Source organism: Amblyraja radiata, chromosome 12 (assembly GCF_010909765.2).
Source record: "Amblyraja radiata isolate CabotCenter1 chromosome 12, sAmbRad1.1.pri, whole genome shotgun sequence".
NCBI lineage: Eukaryota > Metazoa > Chordata > Chondrichthyes > Rajiformes > Rajidae > Amblyraja > Amblyraja radiata.
In genome coordinates, this window is record NC_045967.1 from 41,117,620 (window position 1) to 41,143,610 (window position 25,991).

General features: G+C 41.6%; 1 protein-coding gene across 1 annotated transcript in view; it reads left to right on the forward strand.

Moving 5' to 3' along the window:
* Window positions 1–331: 331 nt before the first annotated feature.
* The window catches only part of LOC116979125 (FH2 domain-containing protein 1-like), a 45,793-nt gene continuing 20,133 nt past the window's right edge, over window positions 332–25,991 (forward strand). The window contains exons 1-7 of the mRNA XM_033030612.1: window positions 332–931; window positions 4,993–5,579; window positions 13,737–13,798; window positions 16,405–16,507; window positions 18,519–18,604; window positions 22,775–22,875; window positions 23,605–23,675. Coding sequence (XP_032886503.1) covers window positions 5,151–5,579; window positions 13,737–13,798; window positions 16,405–16,507; window positions 18,519–18,604; window positions 22,775–22,875; window positions 23,605–23,675 — 852 coding nt within the window. The 5' untranslated portion in view covers window positions 332–931; window positions 4,993–5,150. The remainder of the gene's footprint in view (window positions 932–4,992; window positions 5,580–13,736; window positions 13,799–16,404; window positions 16,508–18,518; window positions 18,605–22,774; window positions 22,876–23,604; window positions 23,676–25,991) is intronic.

Consider the following 25,991-nt stretch of genomic DNA (forward strand, 5'->3'; position numbering starts at 1 on the left):
CATAGAGTCATAGTCAGTCAGCGTGAAAACAAGCATTGCCCGAGAAACACCTGCGGCATCCTGGAGCTGAGAGAAATTGAAGCAACCAATGTTTAAGGGAAATAACCCTGAATTAAACGCAATGGGCAAAGTCTGATGGTGCACAAAGTCTAAACAAAAAACAATAAGTGCTCGACAAACATTTATTCCGGCATTGCCGCATCAGCAATCACGTGTAAATATAATTATTTCTCATATCCACTCCTGATATGAAACGTGAAACAGAATTTAAACCCCTTGTGACTAAGAGCCACACTAATTTGGCAAGGCTCCATTTGAAATCGGGCCAACCTGAATTTCAGAACCTCCAATACTATGTTCATATTTTTGCTGCAAGTTGGTTCCTTCTTCCTAGCCGTATTACTTTCAAGACGAGGTGCAATGGATGTGACACACAGGTTCCTGCATCACTCTTACTGTGTCCGATACACATTAAAAACGTATATCTATGTGTTAGTCCAACCGTGTCACGCAGATTTAGTTCTCAAGCCTTTCACTTTGGTCTCTATGAAGTGTGTGAGATTTGTCCTGTTCGTTGTCTCACTGGCCGGAGGACGGCCCCCGATATCGTACGGTATCTCACTCCCACTGATGTCATCCCGATTAAAAATGTCCCTGAATTTGATCTATAGTCCCACCTTCTTCAGCTCCGGATCCCCGTGGATCCCGTCACAGAACCACCTGTAAATGGACACTCCCACTGACACAAGTTCCCAGTTACTCCATGCTCTAGGGCGGTTACGCACTGGGAACGGGACGCAAGGAGAGCAGCTTCAAGTTTTTTAAACGCCGGCGAGAAAAACAGAGACACTATTTGAAGAGGAGGAGTGACCGGTTTTGAAGGCACCACGGCGGGCGAGCAGAGCACCTGAGATCGGGACGGAGGGAGTCGGTAAGAGTCCGATTGCAGTGCAGAAAAAAAAGTTGGTAAAGTCGGGGTGAAGAGAGTCCGTGTTATGGTGGGGATAGATTCAGGAAAAGTGAGTTCGCCCCCAGCAGGGTTATTCCGCACTGCCGCTGGGGCACACCTCAAGGTTCAGTCGAAGCTTCAAAGGCTGCACTTCTAACGGGAAGAAGGAGCCGCCTATCCGGGAGGTTTGGGAAGGATCGTTCAGAACCTATGCATTCTGCATATTGTTCTGGCACTTTATTCAGTCCCAGATGATCGGCTTGGTTTGGAATTCTGTCTCAGGGTGACAAGATGATTGTGCGCCCACCCAGAATTAACATTACTTAAAGCCAACCTCCAATGTTGAAATCAAACTCATTTTGTAGTTACACAAAATTGCTGGAGAAACTCAGCGGGTGCAGCAGCATCTATGGAGCGAAGGAAATAGGCGACACTTCGGGCCGAAACCCTTCTTCAGACTCTACATTTTGTAGTGTTCGCTTTTCAGTAGTCCTCTTAGACTTCTAAATGTGTTTAATACAATGCATGGCAACACGGCAGATTTCTTATGGTGTTGGAGATGTCAGAACTAAATTTGCTTCTCGCCAGCATCAACCCACTGTGGATTAGAAGATCTGAGATTTGATTCACAGACAGTGCTGGGTTAGTTGATTTTCTGGCATTTTTAAATGTAGTGCTTAATGTTATCTTCTCGCCCACGTATAACTTCTCTTGAGCCTCGAATTCCATTGGCAGCTCAGAAGAGCTGCCAATCATAATGATTATGTCTATTTTATCTGACAGGAAGGGAAATAGCCTGAACTCTTTCTAAATATTTTGCTAAAGCTTTAAAATAGTGGACAGTTGAAATCTAATTGAGATCATTTGGCTTTTATTGTTATTGGCAACATAATTGCCCAGCCCATTTTCCTCTCTTGACCGAGCTATTTTGTGTTGGAAACACAAATAGAAGCCGTGGGGAAAAAACACAGGAACTTTGTTTGCTTGGAATACATTTTCTGCTGTCTGATGAATTTTATCAACAGCTCGGATTGAGATGCATTAATTTAATATTGATTGGTAGCTCTTATGATACCATTTTTCCTGTTATTGCAATTTAACAAAGCAATGCACGGTATATGCATCAGCAGCGATTTAAAACGAGCATAGATAATTATGTGTTGCAACAAACAGTACAATAATGTCCAAACAATATCACTTCATAATGTCCACAGCAGAGAAACCGCTCTTTTTTTTAGGCAACTGCAGTTATTCTTGAGATATCCACACTCATTGAACTTTACAAATCACTTGTAAGGTTTTAGCTGGTGAACAATTCTTGATACCAAACTTCAAAAAAAGATGTATAAATCTTAAAAAGAATATTAAGAACTGAATTGAGAATATTGCCAAGGATCAAAAACTTCAGTCGTGAAGAGAGATTGATAAATAATTAGAAGTGTCGACCTTGGAAAAGAGAGGTCTTAAGAGAGGAGATGGAGAACAAAAAAAAAACCTTTGGTGAATAAACAGAGGTCATTGTTAAATGTTCAAATATTTTACATTTAGAATTTAGTAAGTTCTTTTTAAAGCAGTGGTGGAATCGGGTGCAGCAATGAAGGATAAGCACAATTATACTTCAAAGAGCTCTGATGGGTTGAATGGTTTCCTTTTGTTGCTGTAAGTTTCAATAATTCTGTGAAAATGTTGAATAAACCTATGTCCTTTTGAGATGTAAATATGCACTATCTTAGCACAGGGTATTCTATGCATTTTAAAAGACTAATAACCTATTTTATTAATATGTTTTAGTTTTATACAGTATCACTTCTGTTTTTGGAAATTTGCTTTTTGATTTGAGTAGCGTTCTATCTTCTTCTGGTTAATATGATGTCCATTAGGAACATATTGGGCTGAATTATATTTGTACCTAGGAGAATGTAAATGAGTAAAGTAAATTCTCAAAGTCCAGCAGTTTGATTTTTTGCAGACGGTTTTCCAATATGCCAAAAAACCATCCAGGTTATTAAAAAAAAAAATTTAAGTACTCAGTAACTGAATCATTGGGTGCAGATGATACCACATTATCAAAGGTCATCTTTGTGTTCCATTTCCCCCAACATCGGACAAAACCTATCCCAAATAATTCCTGTCAGTGGTGGTAGGAGTTGGAGGAAGGTACTACCTCGGGTTGAATACCGAAAAGGCCTTTGTGTGATGCTCCTAATGATTATGTCTATTTTACCTGCATATCAATATTTTAAGTTTGACTGTTCAGTTAGGACTTTTGCTGAGGACATCCCCCCTTGAGAATCCCTCTATTGTACAATGGAAATGGCTGACAACAAAGAAGGGCTTCATAAATATCTCCACAAGTAGACCACTCAGAATATGTATTCTTCTGCATCAGTATTCACTCTTCAGGGTCCAAAGACTTGGAACAACATTGGACCTATCAATAGAATAGAATAGAATAGAATATGTTTAGTGTCATTGCACAAAACTGAGCAACAAAATTCCATTTGCTTCTCCTCCGTTGAAAGAAACACAACACAACAACCAATACACATATGTACAGTTAATAGTAAAATAATAGATACATTTTTAAAAGAGTTAAAAATAATTTAGCGGTATTCCTCGAAGTTACTTCTTGCTTCCCAGTGTTCACTGTTGGAGTTAAGCTCTTTTACCGCACATGGGTAGAAACTATTTTTTAGTCTACCGGTGCGAGCCTGCAGAGACCTGAGTCGCCTCCCCGAGGGTAGCAGAGTAAAAAGGTGGTTGGCAGGGTGGGATGTGTCCTTCTTGATATTTATGGCCCTGCGCAAGCATCGGGCCTTGTATATGTCATCCAATGAAGGCAGGTTAGCGTTTGTAATGCGCTGCGCAGTTTTTATAATTCCCTGCAGCGCCCTCCTCTCAGCCACAGTACAGCTGGCAAACCACACCAGGATTCCATAGGTGAGGATACTTTCCACGGCGCATCGATAGAAGGACAGCAGCAGCGGCTGTGAGACGTTAGCAATTATGTCAACAACATAATTTGCATTCACTACCATCAACAATGCCCCTCTTTCCCATGCATTAGGATGTTATGTCAACTGTTAGCTGCAGATATGCAACCAACTTCCTTTGCCTCACCATTTTTTGTGACATAGTCCTTTGAGGTAGCATGAGATGATCTCCAGTGAATTAATCAGGCAACCTTTGGAGCTGGGTAGTTATTAATATTCTATTCAGCAGAGCCACACAATTCAATTTCTCCCCAAATGAAATCATATAAACAACATGAAAGACCTCTTCAGTTCTGCAGACTATTAGTATGCACACAAGTGCAAGAAGAAATCAACAGAATGCATGTGCCACTCAAGGCCCCATGTGGTGATCCATTAGATTCTATGAACAGGAAAGGCTTTCATTCAATAAATGAACAGTTGCTATGCAAAATCAGTCATTTTGTTACTGTTGAACAATTTTCATATTTCATTCCTGGACATCTGTTGTTCATTCAGGCAGTCATTCCCAAAGGGTGGGGATCCTCTTGGTAGCATTGCTATGTGTCCATCCTCTGCATTCCTTGCTTGATCTGAATCAGCTGCATGTTGACAAGGCAAAACCCTAGTGTATTAACATTCAACGGAAATTACTATTCACAATTAATAGTTTTTGCATTGATAAATTATTCCACGCAGACTAAAAATATATATACAAGTGATAATTGCATTTAATTGTGGGGCACCTTATATATCCTTAGGGCTGCTGTTAATGCGTTACGTGAACATCTTGTTACAATAATTGAATGAGAAGCAGTTATGGGAAATTCAACAAAATGGAAACAAACATTGCTTCTGGAAATATGGATCATTGGTCCAACATTCCCTATTATATGTGACTAATTACATTGCAGCAGTCTCTTTAATGTCAGCAACAGTCCTGATAAGGCAGGCAGGAAAATGACTCAGACTTTGTAACTGGAAATTACAATTTTATGCCTTTAAACAATAGAAATACATAATTGGTAGCTGAACACTTGGCAAATGAAGCTTTTTTTTCTTTTATTGAAGGATGGAATCACAGTAAGTGAAGGACTGCAGGGAGCAGCTGGATAACAGAGATCCTGGATGGATTTGTACATGTTAAGTCATTGAGCAATGCTTACCCGAATGATGGATACCGTCACTTTAATCGATGCGCCTCATCAAGAGGCCGCAATTAGCTACCCATGAATATGACGGTAGCTCCTAAATGTGCTGAAGCTCTCAAACTTTGCCCCACACCATTTACTCCAGCCCTTGACACCAATTCTGTGCCATTACCAAACAGAAGCTTTCTGATGGCACCACCAGTATCACCACCACCACCACCGCCTCCCCTGCCGCCACCACCACCACCACCACCACCATTCTCCGAATCAACATCTCCATGTCTTCTTCAGAAGTCCAAATTGAGAAAAGTTAACTGGATCACCATTCCAAAGGAAAAGATTTTGGGAAAAGATAACATCTGGACAGCGGATAAGTATGATGATGACTTTCAGTTAGACACTTCAGCAATGGAGGAGTTATTTGAACAGGTGCTGAATGTGTCAGTGAATAAGCAGAACAGTCGGCAAAGTTTTAGAAGCAGTTGTCCATACCGTACCAGTGAAAAGGTAAGTTAATTTGAATCAAATCTGTTGCATATCTGTAGACACAATAGGCTGTGGAATCTGGAGCAAAAAACAAACTGCTGGAAAAACTCTACCAGTCAAGTAACATTGGTGGAGCAAAGAGATGGTCGATGTCTTTGATCGAAACCTTGCATTAGGTTTAGATTTATTATTGTGACAAGTTCCCGAAGTACAGCGAAAAGCTTTGTATCGCCTGGTATCCAATAAGATCAGATAATACCACAGGGGTCAAGGAAAGAGCGTTTACGTCGCGGCCCTGTTTCCACCAATCTTTCCACCACCACGCACAAGAAGCACAAGAAGCGTAAAACAGACACCGTTGTATGCAGATGCAGGGCAGTGTGTTCTGCTCTGGCTGAGCAACTTCTAATCTTGTGTGTGGATTCGATAAGAAGAAGATAATATCATCTATCTATATTTTACTAAAACTCTTCCCTTTGTTCTCAACATTCCAAATTTCCATGTGTATGCAGGGTTGTGTTGGCTTTCTTTTAATCTCCTTAATTTGTATCTTCTTCCAAAACACTTGACCTCAGCCTTCCCATTTTCACATATGCTACTCACAATTTTCCCCTCGATGGGATAAACATCTTCCCATCGCATTCCAACCTATATTTACAAAGTTTTAAAAAGTTTTAATCGTTTATTCAAATTATTAACTGCTTTTCAGTGGGAGACTCTTGCAGCACTTTCCATCGATGATGTCACAGTGCCATCTCACAGACGTTTAATCACAATGGATCTCATTTACATATGACATCACAATGGGACAGGGGTGGGAGATTGCAACCTTAACATGTTTCCACGAATGCAATCAACCTGGCGTGCACAATCAAAGAAGATCAAATAGAACAAGTTGTCCTCCCCTCCCTCTCTACCCCCTCCCTATCTACCCCTCCCTCTCTACCCCCCTCCCTCTCTACCCCTCCCTCTCTAACCCCTCCCCCTCGCTTACCCCCTCCCTCTCAGCCCCCTCTCTCTCTGCCCCTCCTCCCTTTCTGCCCCCTCTCCCTCTCTGCCCCCCCTCCCTCTCTGCCCCCCCCTCTCACTCTCTACCCCCCCCCCCCTCCCTGTCTAGGGAGTGGTGAGTATTGGGACCAATGGGTGAGTGGTGGAGTATTGCGTTCGGGGACCAGCCCTCCCCTGTGACGCCGTGCGCCCACCCTACCCCTCAATCTCTACCCCCTCCCTCCCCTTCCCTCTCTACCCCCCTCCCTCTCCCTCTCTAACCGTGCCTGTTGGGGGCAATGTGTGAGTGGATAGGGCGGGGGATGGGGGAAAAGGAGCAAATGAATAATATTAATATGATATCAAGAGGGGGGGGGGGGGGGGGGTGTGGGGGGGGGGGGGGGGGGGGTTAGTGTGTGTGTGTGATGCCATAGCCCCCCCCCCCAAAACCGCTCGTTGAGGGGATGGGACCCAACAGGCCCCACTTGGTCTAGTAATAAAATCAAACCGAACTCCAGTACAATAGGTAGTGCAAAGGGGAAGATACAGAGTGAAGAATATAGTCCTCAGCATTGTAGCTTATCTCTTCCACAGACAAAATACAATGTCTGCAGTGGGTTAGAAGTGAATTGGATAATATCCTAGCTTATGGAAGTCTGATTAAAGAGGGGAAGAAGCTGTCCCTGAGTTTGGTGTTGCGCCCTTTCAAGCTCCTGTACCTTCTGCCCAAACGGAGCAGGGAGAAGAAGGAATGACTGGTGTGGACCAAGTCTTTGATTATGTTGGCTGCTTTCTTGAGGCAGTGTGAAGAGTAGATCGAGTCAAAGGTGGGGAGTCTAGTCTAGTCTGTGTAATTGACTGGGTTACATTTACAACTCTTTGCAATTTCTTTCCATTTTGGGCAGAGATGTTCCCAAACCAAGCTGTGATGCCAATCAATAGTATACTTTATATGATGCATCTGCTGTAAGTCACTGGAGTGCCAAATTTCCTCACTGTCCTTCAGAAGTTGAGGCATTGACATCAGTCTTAGTTTCTCCAGCAGTTTGATTTTTTGCACCAGATTATCTATCTGACATTGTGAGGACGGTGGGATGAGAGATTTCATTGTTCATCAAATAATTGCTCAATAGCAGGTCAGACTTGCTTAGATAGGCATCACAAGTTGGCACAGAGATAGCATTACACATTTGTAGACACACTGCAAAAACATTTTCAAATATGAATCTCAAACATTTTATGTTTAAAGATTGACTGGGTGGTACTTTGCAATTTGAAATAGTTTCTTCTCTACGTCATCATAAAAAAAATCAATTCTTTGACAGAGTATCTCCATAATCTCTGAGAAAGTAGCCTGGTCAGCCAGACTGCGCAAGGGTGGCCTTAAATGAAAGGCTTTAGGGTAGATCTTGCGCTTGATCTGATCCCTTTGTATGAAATGCCATAGTGATCCCCCCAGAGTCAGTCGGAAATGAGAGATAAAGACCATGGGTTTTGCACCCGTAAGTTATAGAAACACATCTTTAGTTTAGTTTAGTTCAGAGATACAGCACGGAAACAGGCCCTTCAGCCCACCGAGTCTGCACCAACCAGCAATCCCCACACACCAACACTATCCTACACACACTAGGGACAAATTACATTTATACCAAGCCAATTAACCTGTAGTCAGGATCGAACCCGGGTCTTTTGCGCTGCAAGTGCCGTAAGGCAGCAACTCTACCATTGCGCCACCATGCGGATTCAACCTGTTGAATCATTATGTAGTTGCATAGCAGGAATAAATCCTTACTGCTTCATTTAAGGCTAATGTTTCAGACAATGTTGTGAATATTCACTGGCTGAGAGTTAAGTCACTTACTATTTTTGACATGTAGTGAAGGCAACTTGCCCCTATATTCTAAATTAGATGATTCATATCAGAAGCAGGTGGAGTTAATGGAACAAGAACTTTGACCCTCATTAAATCTGACATTTATACATGCATACTATTTGGAGATAAAGGCGCCTTCTGCCAGCAGTCACTTATACCTGATTTATTTCCCAAATATCAAGTCGCAATGCCAGAACTACATGACTATACAAAAAATATCATTGTGTCCATCATATGTTAGAAACAGGAACACAATTAAATAAGCCAACCCCTTGTGAAATGAAATCTGTTTGCTTTACATTCACTAATGTCAATAATAACGCAATAGATAATTTTTGAATTGCCACCTGCTGTAGAAAACAAACTCATGAAGTTCGATAATAAGAGAGCAGTAATATGAATCATTGCCTTGGGAGAAAGTCATTAACCTGGACCTTTTCCTTGCAAGTTAAATGCAATTGGGTGCTTTGTCTTCATACATTGTGCTTCAGTAAATTGGAGTGTGGTCCTATGACATATCATGCACGTACTCAAGAGGCCAGTTGCACTTGTGCAATGTTATCATTTGGTGTAGAAAACACAATTGACCTCACTGGCATAACATTTTAACAGCACATATCCTCCCAATGATGTAAATTGAACATTCTGCTTGATTGACAAACAATGGAGGTTTCAACAGTTGAAGCAAGACGTAAGCAGAGGGCCAGCCCCATAGCAGAAGCGCCCACGTCGCCGGGCAGGAAACTGGAAGTATCCCGAGCTAATTCTGCTACCACCATCATCTATTGCAACAAGTGATGGCTCCCACTGATTGTCGCCGGAAGCTTGCGTTCTTTTCAGGATGGACGATGACAGTTGTCAACTTGTGAAACATGGAAGATGGACACGAAAGAAGAAGAAGCAGAGGGCCAAGAACCTCCCCTCAGTTTCCGAGAGGATGCATCCCTACCTGTGCTGTATTAGGGGCACTAACGATAAAATTCTTCAAGAATGTATCGATTTCCCTCAACACACGTTTCTGTTTTCTCTTCACATCTGGAGTGATCACCATTCCTTTCATTATCACCCACCCCAATCCTTATCACTGACCCTTACCCTAATAGCCCGATTTTCTTAATGACATTCTAATTTCCTATGGTGTCTCTTCTCCAAACATCATATCAGTCCCACTCATGGGTAGTTCCTCTTAATTAAATTGATTTGTGAGAATTGTAATCTCGAGATTTGATTTCAATTTGCATTTTGTTCAAGAAATTAGAAAGGAAAACCAAGCATGGAAACAACTCCCCCTCCCATTCCGTATCTGACCTTTCTGTCCTGGGCCTCCTCCATGGCCAGAGTGAGTCCCACTGCAAATTGGAGGAGCAGCACCTCATATTTTGCTTGGGTAGTTTACACCCCAGCGGTATGAACATTGACTTCTCTTGCTTTCTCCCTCCTTCCCCTCTCTTTCCCAGCTCTCCCACAGCCCACTGTCTCCGCCTCTTCCTTTCTTCCCCCTCCCCCACCCCCACATCAGTCTGAAGAAGGGTCTCGACCCGAAACGTCACCTATTCCTTCGCTCCGTAGATGCTGCCTCACCCGCTGAGTTTCTCCAGCATTTTTGTCTACCATAAGAGGGTGACACTCATTCTTACTTTCTGGTCCGGACAGTTTTTCCTATATTTCAATCAAGATGCCTTTGTTTAGGTGTTGGAATCTACAGATTAATGTTTAACCATAGCTCACAATCATATTGAACCCATAAAACTGTTGACTTTGGAAGGACTGTGCTATCATTTGAACGAAGGTGATATTTGACATGAGGAACTGCTTCTACTCCAACCTCCCTAATCACCTCCACATCACAGTCCAATTTTCTAACCAGGCTCACCGCTCATCTCCCTTGTATGCTCCAACATTCCCCTCTCCATCCCACTGGGACATCCTCCCATTCCCCTTCCTCCAATGCTATCTTCTTTACTGTAAGATCATGGAGAAAGACCTAAGGCATAACTTCTGTGGTAATGGGCATACATAAATTACCAGTTCCTCCATGCATGGTGCTGTAGGCATTGTTTAAAACTACACGTGCTCCATGAAAATATATTTACCAATACAGAAGGTATCACAAAAAATATAAAACAAGATTTACTATTGTTTTGAAATGATTACCAGCAAATCTCATCGAATTGTTCACAGTGCATCAAAGTATACACAGGCTTCTCACAAAGGGTTGAGTTCCATGGTCTTCACCTTCAAAGTCCCGAGCGTATTTGGCAAATCATTCTTCAAAGTTTCTCTCTTCAATTAGATTACACTGACAGACACATTTAACCATCCCCTCCCCTTTCAGCATTCTAATGGGGTCAATTTTTTTGTGATTCCCTGGTTCACTATTCCATCTCCACTTCACATGCCAGCTCAGGAGGTGCCAAATCAGTTCCAGATACTTAAACAGTGAAGCAGTAATTCTGCACCTCTTCCAAACCTCTTCTAAAGAATGCAGGGAGTAAATAGCTGATTTATGACCTCTGCAGACTGTTCATTGTCTCTCTTTGATTCCGATTCTATGAATCCCTCTCCCACACATTTCCCGTTCTATGGAGGTGTCTCCGTCATGAATCGTGAATTCTGTTTCTCGTTTCAGCAACGTTGTTACTATTTCAGATTTCCAGCATCTGCAATTGTTTATTTTCTTCAGCTGGGCCATGGGTGTTCCTCAAGAGCATCTGGTGAAGAATATATTCCCTCAGGGTTGGGTGTTCCAAAATTTAGACAGCCTGTTAAAGTCAACTTTGTTTCAAAAATAAATACCATGTTATTAGCATGTATATTCAAACTGTACCTTTTGCATACTTAGAATGTCCCAAAGTATTTAAGTACCAAAGAATTGCTTTTGAAGTGTGGTCACTTTTGTAAGCAAATACAGCAACTATATTGCATGAAGCAAAATCCTATTGAATGCAATGAAATGCAACTTTATTTCTCGCTTTCTTCTCTTCTGCCCTGTTTAACTATTTCTCATTCGCACAAATCTATCTGATTATTAGGCTGTGGGCCGAGCATCAAAAATGTGTCTAGAAATCAACTTTCATGACCCATGTCTCGGAACTACATGAAATTTTGCACAGATTTAGATAAAATATAATTGAGACGGAAGTCACAACTCGTTAGTGCCAAAAGTTGCACATTAATTAATTAAACTAATTAGAAAATGAGATCGAAAAAGTAAGCGCTATCTAGTTTCCTAGGCCCATATTACACCATGGGGAGCCTATTTCCATGTTGCAGTCTATTTAAACCATATATTATTATACCATATATATATATATATATATGACTTGTGTATATGACTGTAATCATATATAATTATGTATAATTATATTATATAAAAATAATATAATGAAGATAATTGTGAGTGTGTTTTTTGAATGAGACTGCCGCAGAGGTCCGGCTCCTGAACCAGCCTAATTAATGGGTGAGGGCAGTTCCTGTGGGTTCCCTCGTTTACTGAACTCCACTGACTGCCAGTGTGCAGAGTAGGGGTCACGGCCATAGGGGACTGGGGCAGTGCCAGGGTGGGGGAAGGCTAAGGCATCTTCCACTGACAGGAAAATGCCTCACCCTAACTCGCCCCCCTTCCAGAGTTGCCCACGGCTGGAGCTGGAGCTGCTTTGGGACCGGCTCCGGGCTCCGTACGTGTGGCCCCGCAGTGCGTCCACCTAGGCCAGCATGCCCTTCTCGATCATCGTGATGATGATGGTGGGGAGCAGCACCAAAGATACTAGACCACAACAGGAATGGGTCCAAGAACGCATATGGTTGTGAATGAGGAAGTGCAGGGAAGGTTTTTCACATTGATTCCTGCAGTGACAGACTAACTCCAGCTTGAACTGTCTCAAGTTTAGGAGAATGAGCAGTGACATCACTGGGAGTTACAGGGTAGATATCAAGTGTGTTGGAAGGAACTGCAGATGCTGGTTTACACCGAAGATATAGCCACAAAATGTTGGGGTAACTCGGCGGGTCAGGCAACATCTCTGACATTCTACCCTGAAGATAGACACAAAACGCTGGAGTAACTCAGCGGGTCAGGCGAATGTGAGCATTTTGTGTCTATCTTCAGGGTAGTTGTCAACACAGGCTCCTCGCCCTCATGGGGATCTGGGTGCAGTGCAGTTCATTCCAGAGGAGAAGCTGGATACGTAAACACAAGAGGTGTAGAGACACCGGCACCGGGGGAGCATGACCCTCCGGTGGGGGTCTCCCACTGAGCCGCAGCCCAGGCGGCTCCTCTCTGTACTGCACCCCTCCTGCTCCCGAACCCGGGGTGCTCCGGAGAAGACCACAAGGCAACGGTATCACCCCGTCCCAAACTCACCTCCAACCTCCGCTCCGCCCCCAACTCTATCCCCAGGTCCCCGAGCGGAACGAGCAACGGATCTCCTCTCACTCACCTGGACACTTTGCTGGCGATGATCAAAGATGCTAGATACTTTGAGCAGCACTAATAATAATAATAATGGATGGGATTTATATAGCGCTTTTCTAATACTCAAGCACTGCCCTGCACGCCGCCCTGGCCGCCTTCAGCACCACCATTAGCGCCGGCTCCACCAGACCGCCCACTCGCTCGCTGCAACACCGGCCTACCGACAGCCCGACCGATCCCTCACAGCACACACCAGCTGTCCGACCACTCGCAGCCCCCACCGGCGGCCGGACAGCCCGATAGCTCGACCGATCCTCCACAGCATCCATCGGCCTACCGACAAGCCCGACCGACAGACTGACCTACCGACCGACTGACCCTGACCCTAACCCTGACCCTGAACCTAACCCTAACCCTGACCCTAACCCTGACCCTAACCATAACCCTGGCTCTACATTTGTTATTTATCATTTTTATTCAACAGTTCACATCATAACTTTATAAAGATAAATCAATTGAAAAACAAAATTATCAACAAAGTTAGCATTTCCTTTATTCCTTGGAAACCTTGCTGTTGCTATTGATGTAATGAAGAGGCAGCCATGATCCCAGGGTCCTCGCTGCCTAGCGACCATAAAACAAACGCGGGATTGGTCAACTTGCGTCCGACCTCAATGTCAAACGTGCATTAATTGGACAATTACTACTCGGAAAATTGGAAGTTTTTCTCACATTTTTTTCTTGACGAGTTTCAGGTATGATTTATGTAATATTTTTACACAATATGTTAAAAATTCAGGTAGTTCTGTGATTTGGGTCACAAACTTGAACGAAAAAGCTCCTCGCCTCACACCCTATATCCCTTCTCATATTATCCTACCAAATTTCTCTGTTTTCTTTGTAGGTTTATCTACTGGATTCCAGAAGAAGCATGAATGTGGGAATATTTCTCAAACAGTTTAAAAGGTAGGGAGAACTTTTAATCCTGATTGCTGGTGGATATGGAAGTTCATGTTAAGAATTTTGTCAGATATTATTTAAAAATCATTTCCAGTTTGCTGATCACATTAAGCTGTTGGATTAAATGATTTTCTAAAATTCAATTTTCCTCCAAACTGCGCTCATTAATTAGCTGGTGGTTGCATTTTACCCTGATTGACCCTTATTGGAAAGAGAAGCAGCGATTACGAATGACCTATCCTTCTACAGCTTGATTCTGCTGCGTGTCCCTGATTTATACATCTCGGGCCAGTTCCAATCTCCCACACCCCATCTACTCTTCTTCACTATTGGCAACTGCCAATTTGGACTTGGGGAAAAGATCAATTTCTATGAAGGAAAGTGGTCATCTAATCAAAGGCATTTAGCCTTTCTGCCATTCTGGGCCTTCGTGAAAGCAAAATATCTATTAATAAGTCTTACATCTACAAAATATATGCATTTTCAAACTGAACAAAACTATTAACCGGTTGTGATACATTTTGCAATATCCTGAAAAACTTAACATAAATCTTTATGTTAAGTTAGGAAAAGGGGAGATGCAACGAGACCTGGGTGTCATGGTACACCAGTCATTGAAAGTAGGCATGCAGGTGGAGCAAGCAGTGAAGAAAGCAGATGGTATGTTAGCATTCATAGCAAAAGGATTTGAGTATAGGAGCAGGGAGGTTCGACTGCAGTTGTACAGGGTCTTGGTGAGACCACACCTGGAGTATTGCGTACAGTTTTGGTCTCCTAATCTGAGGAAGGACATTCTTGTCACAGAGGGAGTACAGAGAAGGTTCACCAGACTGATTCCTGTGATGTCAGGACTTTCATATGAAGAAAGACTGGATAGACTCGGCTTGTACTCGCTAGAATTTAGAAGATTGAGGGGGGATCTTATAGAAACTTACAAAATTCTTAAGGGTTTGGACAGGCTAGATGCAGGAAGAATGTTCCCGATGTTGGGGAAGTCCAGAACAAGGGGTCACAGTTTAAGGATAAAGGGGAAATCTTTTAGGACCGAGATGAGAAAAACATTTTTCACACAGAGAGTGGTGAATCTCTGGAATTCTCTGCCAAGAGGGAGGTAGATGTGGCCCTTGTGGCTAAATGGATCAGGGGGTATGGAGAGAAGGCAGGTACAGGATACTGAGTTGGATGATCAGCCATGATCATATTGAATGGCGGTGCAGGCTCGAAGGGCCAAATGGCCTACTCCTGCACCTATTTTTTATGTTTCTATGTTTCTTTGATAAGCTGAATTAAATATACTGCAAAAGAATCAATCCCTATAAAATCCCCAAAAATTAGTTTCTAATTGTTCCAGGTGATTTATAAAGTATGATATTTTAAAATATAATCTTACTACATTTTGTTAAGATGTTAATTGTGGAACATTAGTTGAACAAATAAGAAGGGTCACGACCCGAAACATCACCCATTCCTTCTCTCCAGAGATGCTGCCTGTCCCGCTGAGTTACTCCAGATTTTTGTGTCTATCATTAGTCGAACAGGATGCAGGTAAGTTCTGTTAGGATAAATTCTGTTAGTTACTGCTGGATAAATTGCCCAAATGCTTAAATAATCAAACAGTATCTTCCACCAATCAACTAACTGCCGAGCCCAGATAACGAGTCCTAGACATGAAATGTTAACTGTTTCTCTTTCCACAGACACTGCCTGAATTTTTTTACTGTTTTTTGTGTTTTTATTGCATTTGAAAGTTTACTATCAGCTGTTAGCTTTATTTTATTTAAACTACTGTCTTGTCCAGTGCAGTCATTTTGATAACCTCTTCAGCCTGTAGCCATGGCTAGATAATTGTTGGAAGGGGTTCATGCCGTAAAAAGGCCTGCTACATTATGTGTCTGAATCTGTTCACAATTCCTCATCAACACGATCACACTTAAATTCCGGTCCTCACAGCCATCAATTCGATAAATAAACTATCAATGCGTTTGGAGACACCAAGCGTTGACTGTATTATCCATTTTTTGTAATAAATATTTATCATCTGTTGGGATTGATTCATGTTGTTCCATACTAATAATTTTTAAGAAGGAACTGCAGATGCTTGAAAATCGAAGCTAGACAAAAATGCTGGAGAATCGCAGCGGGTGAGGCAGCATCTATGGAGTGAAGGAAATAGGAGATGTTTCGGGTCGAGACCCTTCCTCAGGCTCGTCTGATTCAGATTCAGTCTGAGGAAGGGTCTCGACCCGAAATGTTGCCTATTTCCTTTGCTCCATAGATGTTGCCTCACTCGTTGAGTTTCTCCAGCATTTCCAGACTAATAAAGTGACTTTGGACACTACGTTTGATTTACTGAGCCAACTGGCTATTGGCAAGCAGAAATTACATTTACTTAGCACTGAAAGCAAACACAAATTCATTTCATTGGAAAGAGCATTATTTACTTGATGTTTCAAAGACGGGGATGGAAATAAGTAGTATTTAGACTAAATTTCCTTCCATTTGAAGAAATGTTCAATGTCACTTGAGCTGCTGAAACAATCATGTAATTTTACTGTAACCTTTTCTGTATAAATAATATAGTACTGAGTAGATCATTTTTTTAAACACCAAAGATCTGTGAAAGAGATTGTGGAAGACATTAGACATGGAACTACAAAAGGATATGGATCTGAAGAATTGACTAAGCTGTTGAAACTATTGCCAGAAGCTGAAGAGGTAAATTATTTGGTTATAAGGACTATGTATTTGGCACAGAGCTTCGGAAAACGAAATTAAAATCTATTTAACCTGGTCTGCAGATTGCTTTCGCTGCAGTGATTTCTCAGAGAACCCTTCAACACTTAAGTCTTACCCATGAACTTTAGGCCAAGAAAATCTAGGCACAGCAACTTGACCTTTACTGCCAAGTTAACGAGCTGAAAACTTTTAGCTCCAATATCTGTATATGATGTTTTATATAATAGTGACTTCATTTATATGATTTAATTTCATTTGTAAAAATTCTTCTTCGTCGTAATTAAAATTAGCCAATATTGACGTTTTTGACTGAATCCAAAAGCAAATCAAACACCTTCAGTGCAACTGCCCTTCATTTATTTCATCAATGCAACTGTTACAAATCTAAAGATTAAAATGTATTCTTCTTTACAATAGCATACAAATGAATCTTTATTTGTATCTCCCAAATATTATATCAGAGCTGACATTGCAATGAGAATAAATATTATAATGCTAATAATAACTTCTTGGCATTTCATGTATTCCAAGGTGTCCAAGGAGGTAATGAAGATGTATTTCAATTCTCCAAGAGTACCTCTTTTATGTCTTTCACATGCATAACCCACACCTCTCATTCCTACTGTGTCCACCTGCATACTTCTTAATTTCCTGACATTCCCTAATGTAATTTCACTCAGGATCTGAAATGGCACTCCCATACTTACTCTATTGTTTAGGTTACTTCAAACAGCTTGGTTTTGCTGTCCTTGCCAAACTTTTTTTTCACTGATCTAATCCATAAAATGTGCATGTTAATGAGACTTCAATGCTGCTCTCCTTTCTGGTTAACATCTTCCTCTTCAATCGTTAACAGAATATAAAACAAAAACTTCTGCCTTGATAGATGATGCCTCTCTCATCTCAAACTTTACTTTTCTTCCTTTCTCTGCACAGTTTTCTCTGGGTTTCTTGTTTGCCCTTTTTATTAACCTATTGTGGTCATTGCCTGCTATTCTTCAAATTTCTGTTTCATACATTGTGTATTTTCTCCATTTTCTTCTTCCCTACATACCCTCAAATTATGACAGTCAATGGAGTGGTGTGCACTTCCTGTCGGAAATCATGGAGCAATCATGTGTCCCTGAGATTTATGTCTATGGGAGGTGCATCCAGCTGCAGCTTTTCTCAGACTGAATTGGAGCCATAGCTGGATAGACTGAGGAACATGCAGGAGGCAGAGAGGGTTATAAACAGTAGTTTCAGGGAGGTAACCATGCCAAAGATTCAGCCAGGAGAGGCAGGCCGGCAACAAAATGTCAATGGCGAGATGGATTAGAGAGAATCCCAAAGCTTTTTATACATACATAAACAACAAAAGAGTAACTAAGGAGAGGATAGATTCTTCAGGATAGAAAGTACTTATACAGTGCCCTTCATTATGTTTGGAGACAAAGACCCATCATTTATTTATTTGCCTCTGTACTCCACATTTTGAGATTTGTAATTTAAAAAAATCACACGTTGTTAAAGTGCACATTGTCATTGCGATTTTCTCTATTATAAATCTCAAAGAGCAGCAAATAAATAAATGATGGCTCTTTGTCCTAAACATTATGGAGGGCACTGTAAATGGCAGAGAATAGGCTAATTAGGGACAGACAGCATGACTTTGTCCACAGCAGGTCATGTCTTCTAAACTTGATCGAGTGTTTTGAGTTGACAAAGGTGATTGATGAGAATAGGGCAGTGGATGTAATCTACATGGACTTTAGCAAGACATTTGATAAAGTCCCACATGTTGACTTGGTAGTTTGAATTCAAATATTTAGAAATATTTTGTCAAGATTGTTAAGCAGTATATTACATCTTTATTTTTTCCATACAATGGTAGGTGAGGTACAACTGGAATATAATAAACATAGAGTTCCTGTTGCATGAGCCTCAAGGTGCAAGACTATATATGCAAACAATGTCACCGGATATTTTATTTGAATTTGTACTGTTTCAGGTGAAACATCTAAAAATGTTTCAAGGGGACCAGAATAAACTGCCTGAGGCAGATCTCTTCATGCTGCTGCTGGTGAGAGTGCCAAGGTAGGACATTAACATGGAGAGACAAGAGACTACAGATGCTGGAACTTGGAATGGAAAACAAACTGCTAGAGGAACCCAGTGGGTTGAGTAGTGTCTATGTGGGGGTAGGGATGAGGTGCAGGGGTGCGGAAGGAATTGTCGTTGTTTTGGGTCCAGTCTCCACATCAGATCCTATCTATACAGGATCTAGACACGAAAAATCAACAACTCCTTTCCCACTGCAAATGCTGTTCAACCTGCCTAATTCCTCCAGCAGTTTGTTCTTTTGCTCAGGGCAATAACACATGGAGAAATAAAGCACTTTGTTAATATTCCTGGAAAGAAACTAAAAGGAATATCAATTTAAATGACACCAGTGGAATGTGCAGTGCATTCAGAAAGTATTCAGACCCCTTCACATTTTACACAATTAGTTACGTTACAGCCTTATTCTGAAATGGATTAAATTCATTGTTTTAATCATCAATCTACACACAATACCCCATAATAAAAAAAGCAAAAACAGGTGTTTAGAAATTTTTGCAAAGTAATTAAAATGAAATAACTGTAATATCACATTTATATAATTATTCAGACCCTTTACTCCGTACTTTGTTGACCCACCTTTGGCAGCGATTATAGCCTCAAGTCTTCTTGGGTATGACGCTACAAGCTTGGCACACCTGTATTTGGGTAATTTCTCCCATTCTTCTCTGCAGATCCTCTCAAGCTCTGTCAGGTTGGATGGGGAGCGTCGATGCACAGCTATTTTCAGGTCCCTCCAGAGATGTTCAATCGGCTTCAAGTCCGGGCTCTGGCTGGGTCACTCAAGGACATTCACAGACTTGTCACGAAGCCACTCCTGCATTGTCTTGGCTGTGTGCTTAGGATCATTGTCCTGTTGGAAGGTGAACCTCTGCCCCAGTCTGAGGTCCAGAATGCTCTGGAGCAGGATTTCATCAAGGATCTCTCTGCACTTTGTTCCGTTCATCTGTCCTTCGATCCTGACGAGTCTCCCAGTTCCTGCCGCTAAAAGACATCCCCACATCATGATGCTGCCACCACCATGCTTCACCGTGATGAGCGGTGCCTGGTTTCCTCCAGACGTGACGCTTGGCATTCAGGCCAAAGAGTTCAATCTTGGTTTCATCACACCAGAGAATCTTGTTTCTCATGGTCTGAATGTCCTTTAGGTGTCTTTTGGCAAACTCCAAGTGGGCTGTCATGTGTCTTTTATTGAGGAGTGGCTTCCGTCTGGACACTCTACCATGAAGGCCTGATTGGTTGAATGCTGTAGATATAGTTGTCCTTCTGGAAGGTTCTCCCATCTCCACAGAGAATCTCTGGAGCTCAGTCAGAGTGACCATCGGGTTCTTGATCACCTCCCTGACCAAGGCCCTTCTTCCCCGATTGCTCAGTTAAGCCAGGCGGCCAGCTCTATGAAGAGTCCTGGTGGTTCCAAAGTTCTTCCATTTAAGAATGACGGAGGCCACTGTGCTCTTCAGGACCTGCAATGCTGCAGAAATTGTTCTATACCCTTCCCCAGATCTGTGTCTCGACACAATCCTGTCTCGGTGGTCTACGGACAATTCCTTCATCTTCATGGCTTGGTTTTTGCTCTGACATGCACTGTCAACTGTGGGAACTTATATAGACAGGTGTGTGCCTTTCCAAGTCATGTCCAATCAATTTAATTTACCACCAGTGGACTCCAATCAAGTTGTAGAAACATCTCAAGGATAATCAATGGAAACAGGATGAACAGAAGCTCAATTTTGAGTGTCATAGCAAAGAGTCTGAATACTTATGTAAATGTGATATTTCAGTTATTTATTTTTAATTACGTCGCAAAAATTTCTAAACGCCTGTTTTCGCTTCTTCATTCTGGGATATTGTGTGTAGAATGATGATTAAAAAAAAGAATGTAATCAATTTTAAAATATGTCTGTAACGTAACAAAATGTGGAAAAGGTGAAGGGATCTGAATACTTTCTGAATGCACTTTATTGAGGCCTTTGAACATATTACACTGAGTAGCAGCACACAGTGTTGCTTTACACTTGAAAGATATATTATATTTACACAACTGCTTATTTACCTGGTCCAAGATGGTTAATCATGCTCACATGTCTTCACATGACTCTGATCTGATGAATTTAAGCCTAAGCACACAAGGCTGATGATCCACTGTTCGTCACACGTGGCTGGATTACATGTGGTGTCACCTTCTTCTGGCAATAAACAGCAGCTAGAGGGCAATACGAAGGAGCAATGACAATTCTGAACCCTTTTGCAGCAAAGACCAGCTCTGCAGAAGCCTTTGCCCCCTTTGTAATTCCTCCCTCACAGTCCTCCTTTCTCCAACACTTAGTTTAACTACATTTCTCCCTTGTCACATGTTCACAATGACACTTCTCCAGCTTATTGTTTAACCATATTTTCCAAGACCAGATAAAACTCATTTGTAAGTACAGTTGTATTTAGTTTAGGATATCCTATGTGTAGTGGCTAACCTGGACTGTAATACATCACTTTATCGTGAGTTATAGGAAGATTCTCCAAGTTCTCCTGTCATTTCAAAAGGTAGACAAAATTATTTTGCTGTGCCTCAATACATAATCTAAAGTCCTGTCCAGATTTATTTAGTTTGAGCAGTACAAAATAATAGAAAGGGATCGGAAAAATGTTAGCACTCAGAAATGTGCACTAATGGACTATATTATTAATATGTAAGATACAAATATAAATACAAATCTACTTCATATAAATATGTAAATACACATCTGGAAATAGTATAATTATCTCTCGGTGGCTCAGCACTTCATCTCCCCTTCCCATTCCCAATCTGCCCTTTCTGTCCTGGGCCTCTTCCATTGTCAGTGAGACCCAGCACAAATTAGAGGAACAGCACCTCATATTTTGCTTGGGTAGTTTACACCTCAGCGGTATGAACATTGACCTCTAACTTCATATAGTCCGTGCTTTCTCTCTCCATCCCCTTCCCCTTCCCTGTTCTCCCATGAGTCTTACCGTCTCCGCCTACATTCTATCTTTGTCCCACCCCCTCCCCTGACATTAGTCTGAGGAAGGGTCTCGAGTCGACCCGAAACATCGCCCATTCCTTTTCTCCAGAGATGCTGCCTCACCCGCTCCAGCATTTTGTGTTTACCTTGAAAATAGTGTAACGTGTTTAATTCAACTGGCATGCATCAGCTGAATGCTGATATACCCGAACAACTTTTTCCTGCTGTTCAAACATTTGCTGCTCTCTTAGGTTTATTAGGTTAATTGGAGGAGATTTGATACTGCAGTACTAAGGTTTTGCAATAAAAAAAGATTTGCAAGATGTTGAGCATCATATTATCACAATAAAAAGAAACCAACATTGAATTGCAACAGGATGTGGTTTTTGCTCCAACATGCAGTAAATCAAGATTTTGCCAGTCTTATGATACTACCACTCGAATTATGTTAATGCATGGCACTAGAGAAGCTCTGTGAAGTATTGTGTTTAATTGTATTTAGTTGGCCCCCAAGAACTCAGATGATGTAACTTAAAGCATCGAATTTTACTAGATTATCAATGTAATATGGCAGTTCACACCCATCTTCTTGATTTAACCTCAACACTGAGGATTGATGGGTCAAGTTTACCTCCACTTGAACTGACTCAATAATAACTGTGAAATAAAGCCATATATGAAACCAGATATTTATAATGGCGAACTGACTATTATTTTTCTGTCTTTGTACCTGTTGCAACCCCTGGTGTTTCAGGAAATCTTTCATGGTTGAGTGGATCAATGGTACTTTTATTGTCACATGTGCAAATGCACGGTGAAATTATTTTCTTATATACAGTCCAATAAATTATTGCCATACCTCGACACATTCCCAATTAGCAACGTGTACAGAAATAGTCTGCTGAGCCCAGGTTTTGGTGCCATTTTCGAAGTCCATTCCGCGCTCGAATTCTTATAAGCGATGCCCAATCCAGGCAAATTCCAAGCTGCTGCGGGTCTCCAGCCATCGCCTTCGACCAGCGAGCCCTCACCTCGCCCGTGCACCATTGTGCCCCGAGAGCACCTCCCGCAGCCGACCTTGAGGTCAGACCCCTCGTACCGGCCTTGCTCCTCATATTCTGTTTTTGCTTATTCTGTTCTTTGGAAATGAATGTTGTTTATTTTGCAGCTACTGCCTACATTTGGAAGCTATGATCCTGAAGGAAGAATTTGAGCCACAAGTACAATCACTTCTGGCATCTGTTTCTGTATTGATGGAGGCTGCTCATGGTAAGATCCTGAAACAAAGTTAGGCCATATAATTCTGTGCCTGGAAGCACAAGCAACTAACTCATATCCTCACACTTTATTACAAACATAGAGGATAAATAAATTGATGAGGGACATGGTTAGGATAGATAGAATATTTTGAATGAGATGCCAGTGCAGGTATTTACAATGCATTAAAACACTTTCTGGGATAAGAAAGAGCAGAGGGAAATGAGTGGTAAATTGGATTAGGCAGGTATCATGGTCAGCATGGACAAGGTGGGCTGTAATGGCCCATTTCAGCGCTGTATGTATCCATGATTATATAGTTTACCACACTTAAAATAACTTTAACTCTTCATCAACTCTTTATGAATAGCACTGTTTTGCAAGCATAGAACTGAAGTTAAGCATTGAATCAAAACACCTATAGATGGCCAATTGTGGGAGAAATGTATCCACCATTCAGAGCAGAGGTAAACACAACCCATATCTATCAATTTTGAATCTCGGAATACTTTCAAAATCAATATTTTCTTGACATGCAATTTCAATGATTCCAGTCAGAAATCTTGCTCTGCTCATCCTATCCTACAGAGAAAAGGCTTACCCTAATATTCTGAAACTGAAACAGAAAAATCGTGCTTGCAGAAGTCTTGACGTGCTGGCAGTGCATACAACAGTTGGTGTATTGATGTTTGCACAAGTGAGACATTTCTGAATGTGCACAATGCTTTTGTTGTCTTGCAGAACTGCAGAACTGTCATGAATTGCATACTATATTGAGGTTGGTGTTGAAGGCTGGAAACTTGATGAATGCAGTAAGTATTTAGATCTGAGTAAAACGGATATTGTGGAATTCATGATCATGTTTTGAATTAATTTGCTCATTGCCAAAATATTTTGTCATTCCTGCATCAGTCTCAGGGTGATGGCCTGGAAATTCTAGGTCACTTGAAAGGGTGTGTGGGATGGTTACAGCAGTGGGGGTAATAACATTGACTTGGAATGATTTATCCTCATTGCTAAATGAGGCACAATTTTGAACTTGCCTCTTCAACAGCTCTGTGGGAGATTTTTTGCTGCAAGTACATCACTAGATCAGGAATAAGCTCATCTCTGCATCTGCTTCATTGTCCATTGTTAAAGTCTGAGTTTTATAAATGGAATTAATGCTAACCCCCCCAAATTATACAAACACTGACTAATTACTCAAGTGCAAATCACTAATACCCATCTTCAGTGATGTACCCTGTCATATGACTTATTTACAGCACTCCCTTGGTGTCTGTAGACAGGTTGTGGATGATTGCCGCCTTGTGGTGTGGAATAATTGGTTGATGGGCAATTGTGAGATGGCTGGGGGAATGGTAATAGTAGCAGCTACAAGCTTCTGTCCTGAGACTGAGAAGCACTACCACTTACCTGGAACCAGGCTATAATAATTTGATAATCAGTGGGAGAAGAGATTGTTGGAGTGCTGTGAGGCTCCTTTAAATACAGGATTCCTGAGTCATCATTCCATAAGTGTGAGCCTTCTTTCTGCATTCAAATGTTGGGTGGCTTTTGCTGTGCTGCAGTTGAGGTGAGATTTTGGGACAGGCCTGCAAATATCACAATTCTCTGTATGTGCAACACTTCAGCCTATAATTACAAGGTGATGAGTTTTTGTTATCAGTTGAGTTGCTGGTGCAGAACTGGTGCATGACTTTCCTCTCTGGAGAGCTGGCATTTGACTTCCAACTGCTTGGTGATTTACTTGGGATTCTACCCTTAAACTACCCCTTATTATATACAGAGTGCTAATATTTGAGTTAGTGGTTGAGAGTGATTGAGTGCTTTCACTTTCTTCCTGCTCAACAGCCTGATACGATGTAAGTGAAATAATTCAGAAGGGAAATGTACGGCATTACATAAGTGATAAGAGAGGATGCTATGAAGAAGAGAAGTATTTAAACCACCCACAGCCTGAACAGAGATAGAGATTATGAGATGATGGGGGTGGTGGGATGTTTCAACACCCTTTGATGTATCGTTGGCCAAGTGTTCGTGATAGCCAATTACACAACAACTAACATAAACAGAATGTTCTGGAAGTACTCACAGAGGTAGAGCAGAATCATTGTAGAGAGAAACAGAGTTGACATTTCAGGCACAATGAGAAAAGGGTATTTCAATTTACTGAGAAAGGGAGGATGAGGAGCACAGAGGGAATGGAGACCAAAGTTGTCTCGATATAATAACTTGGCAGTTGTAAGAGAAAAAAAAAAAAAATGTAATTAGAAAGGTACAGACATGTGTGAAAGGGAATTGTTACCTCAATTTGATAAATTCCATTTGAATGCCTGAGGGCTGCAAAGTTCCGAGACACAAGGTAGGTGCCATTCCTCAAGTGTGCCTTAGACATATTGGAACAAAGTAGGAGATAGAAGACAGAGAGCTCAAAGTAGGAGTGGGATGGAGAATTGAAATCATTGGTGATTGGAAGCTCAGGATCTTCATTTTTAATGAACAAAGTAAGTTAATGGTGTGCAGGTACATAATTTTCAAAATGTGGCAACACAGGTGGATAGAGTGAGGAAGCAGGCATTTGGCATGCCTTTATCTTCTTCTTCTTCTTCTTCTTCTTCTTCTTCTTCTTGCATATGGCGTGCACAGCCTAAAGTTGTAGGACAACTTGTTCTATTTGATCTTATTTGATTGAATAAAATATATTATTATTATTATTATTATTACTGTGCACACCGGGTTCATTGCATTTGTCGAAACAGGGCGGATCACGTGAAGGTTGCAATCTCCCACCCCGCATGCCTTTATCGATAAGGATATTATGCGAGTTGGGGCTTCATGCTTTAGCTGTACACGATGTAGGTGAGGCCACATTTGGAGGGAAGGATGGTGTTAAGCTGGAAAGGGTGCAGAAGAGATGCACCAGGATGCTTGCAGGGCTCAATGACTTGAGTCACAAGGAGAGGCTGGAAAGCTAGGATTTTTTCTTTGGGGCGTAGAAGGATGAGTGGTGAGCTTATAAAGGGATGGAAATCATGGGAGGCATAGTTAAGGTCAATCTTTTTCCAGGTTGAAGAAGTCCAGAACTAGAGAACATGGTTTAAGGTATGGGGGGAAAAGATTTAAAA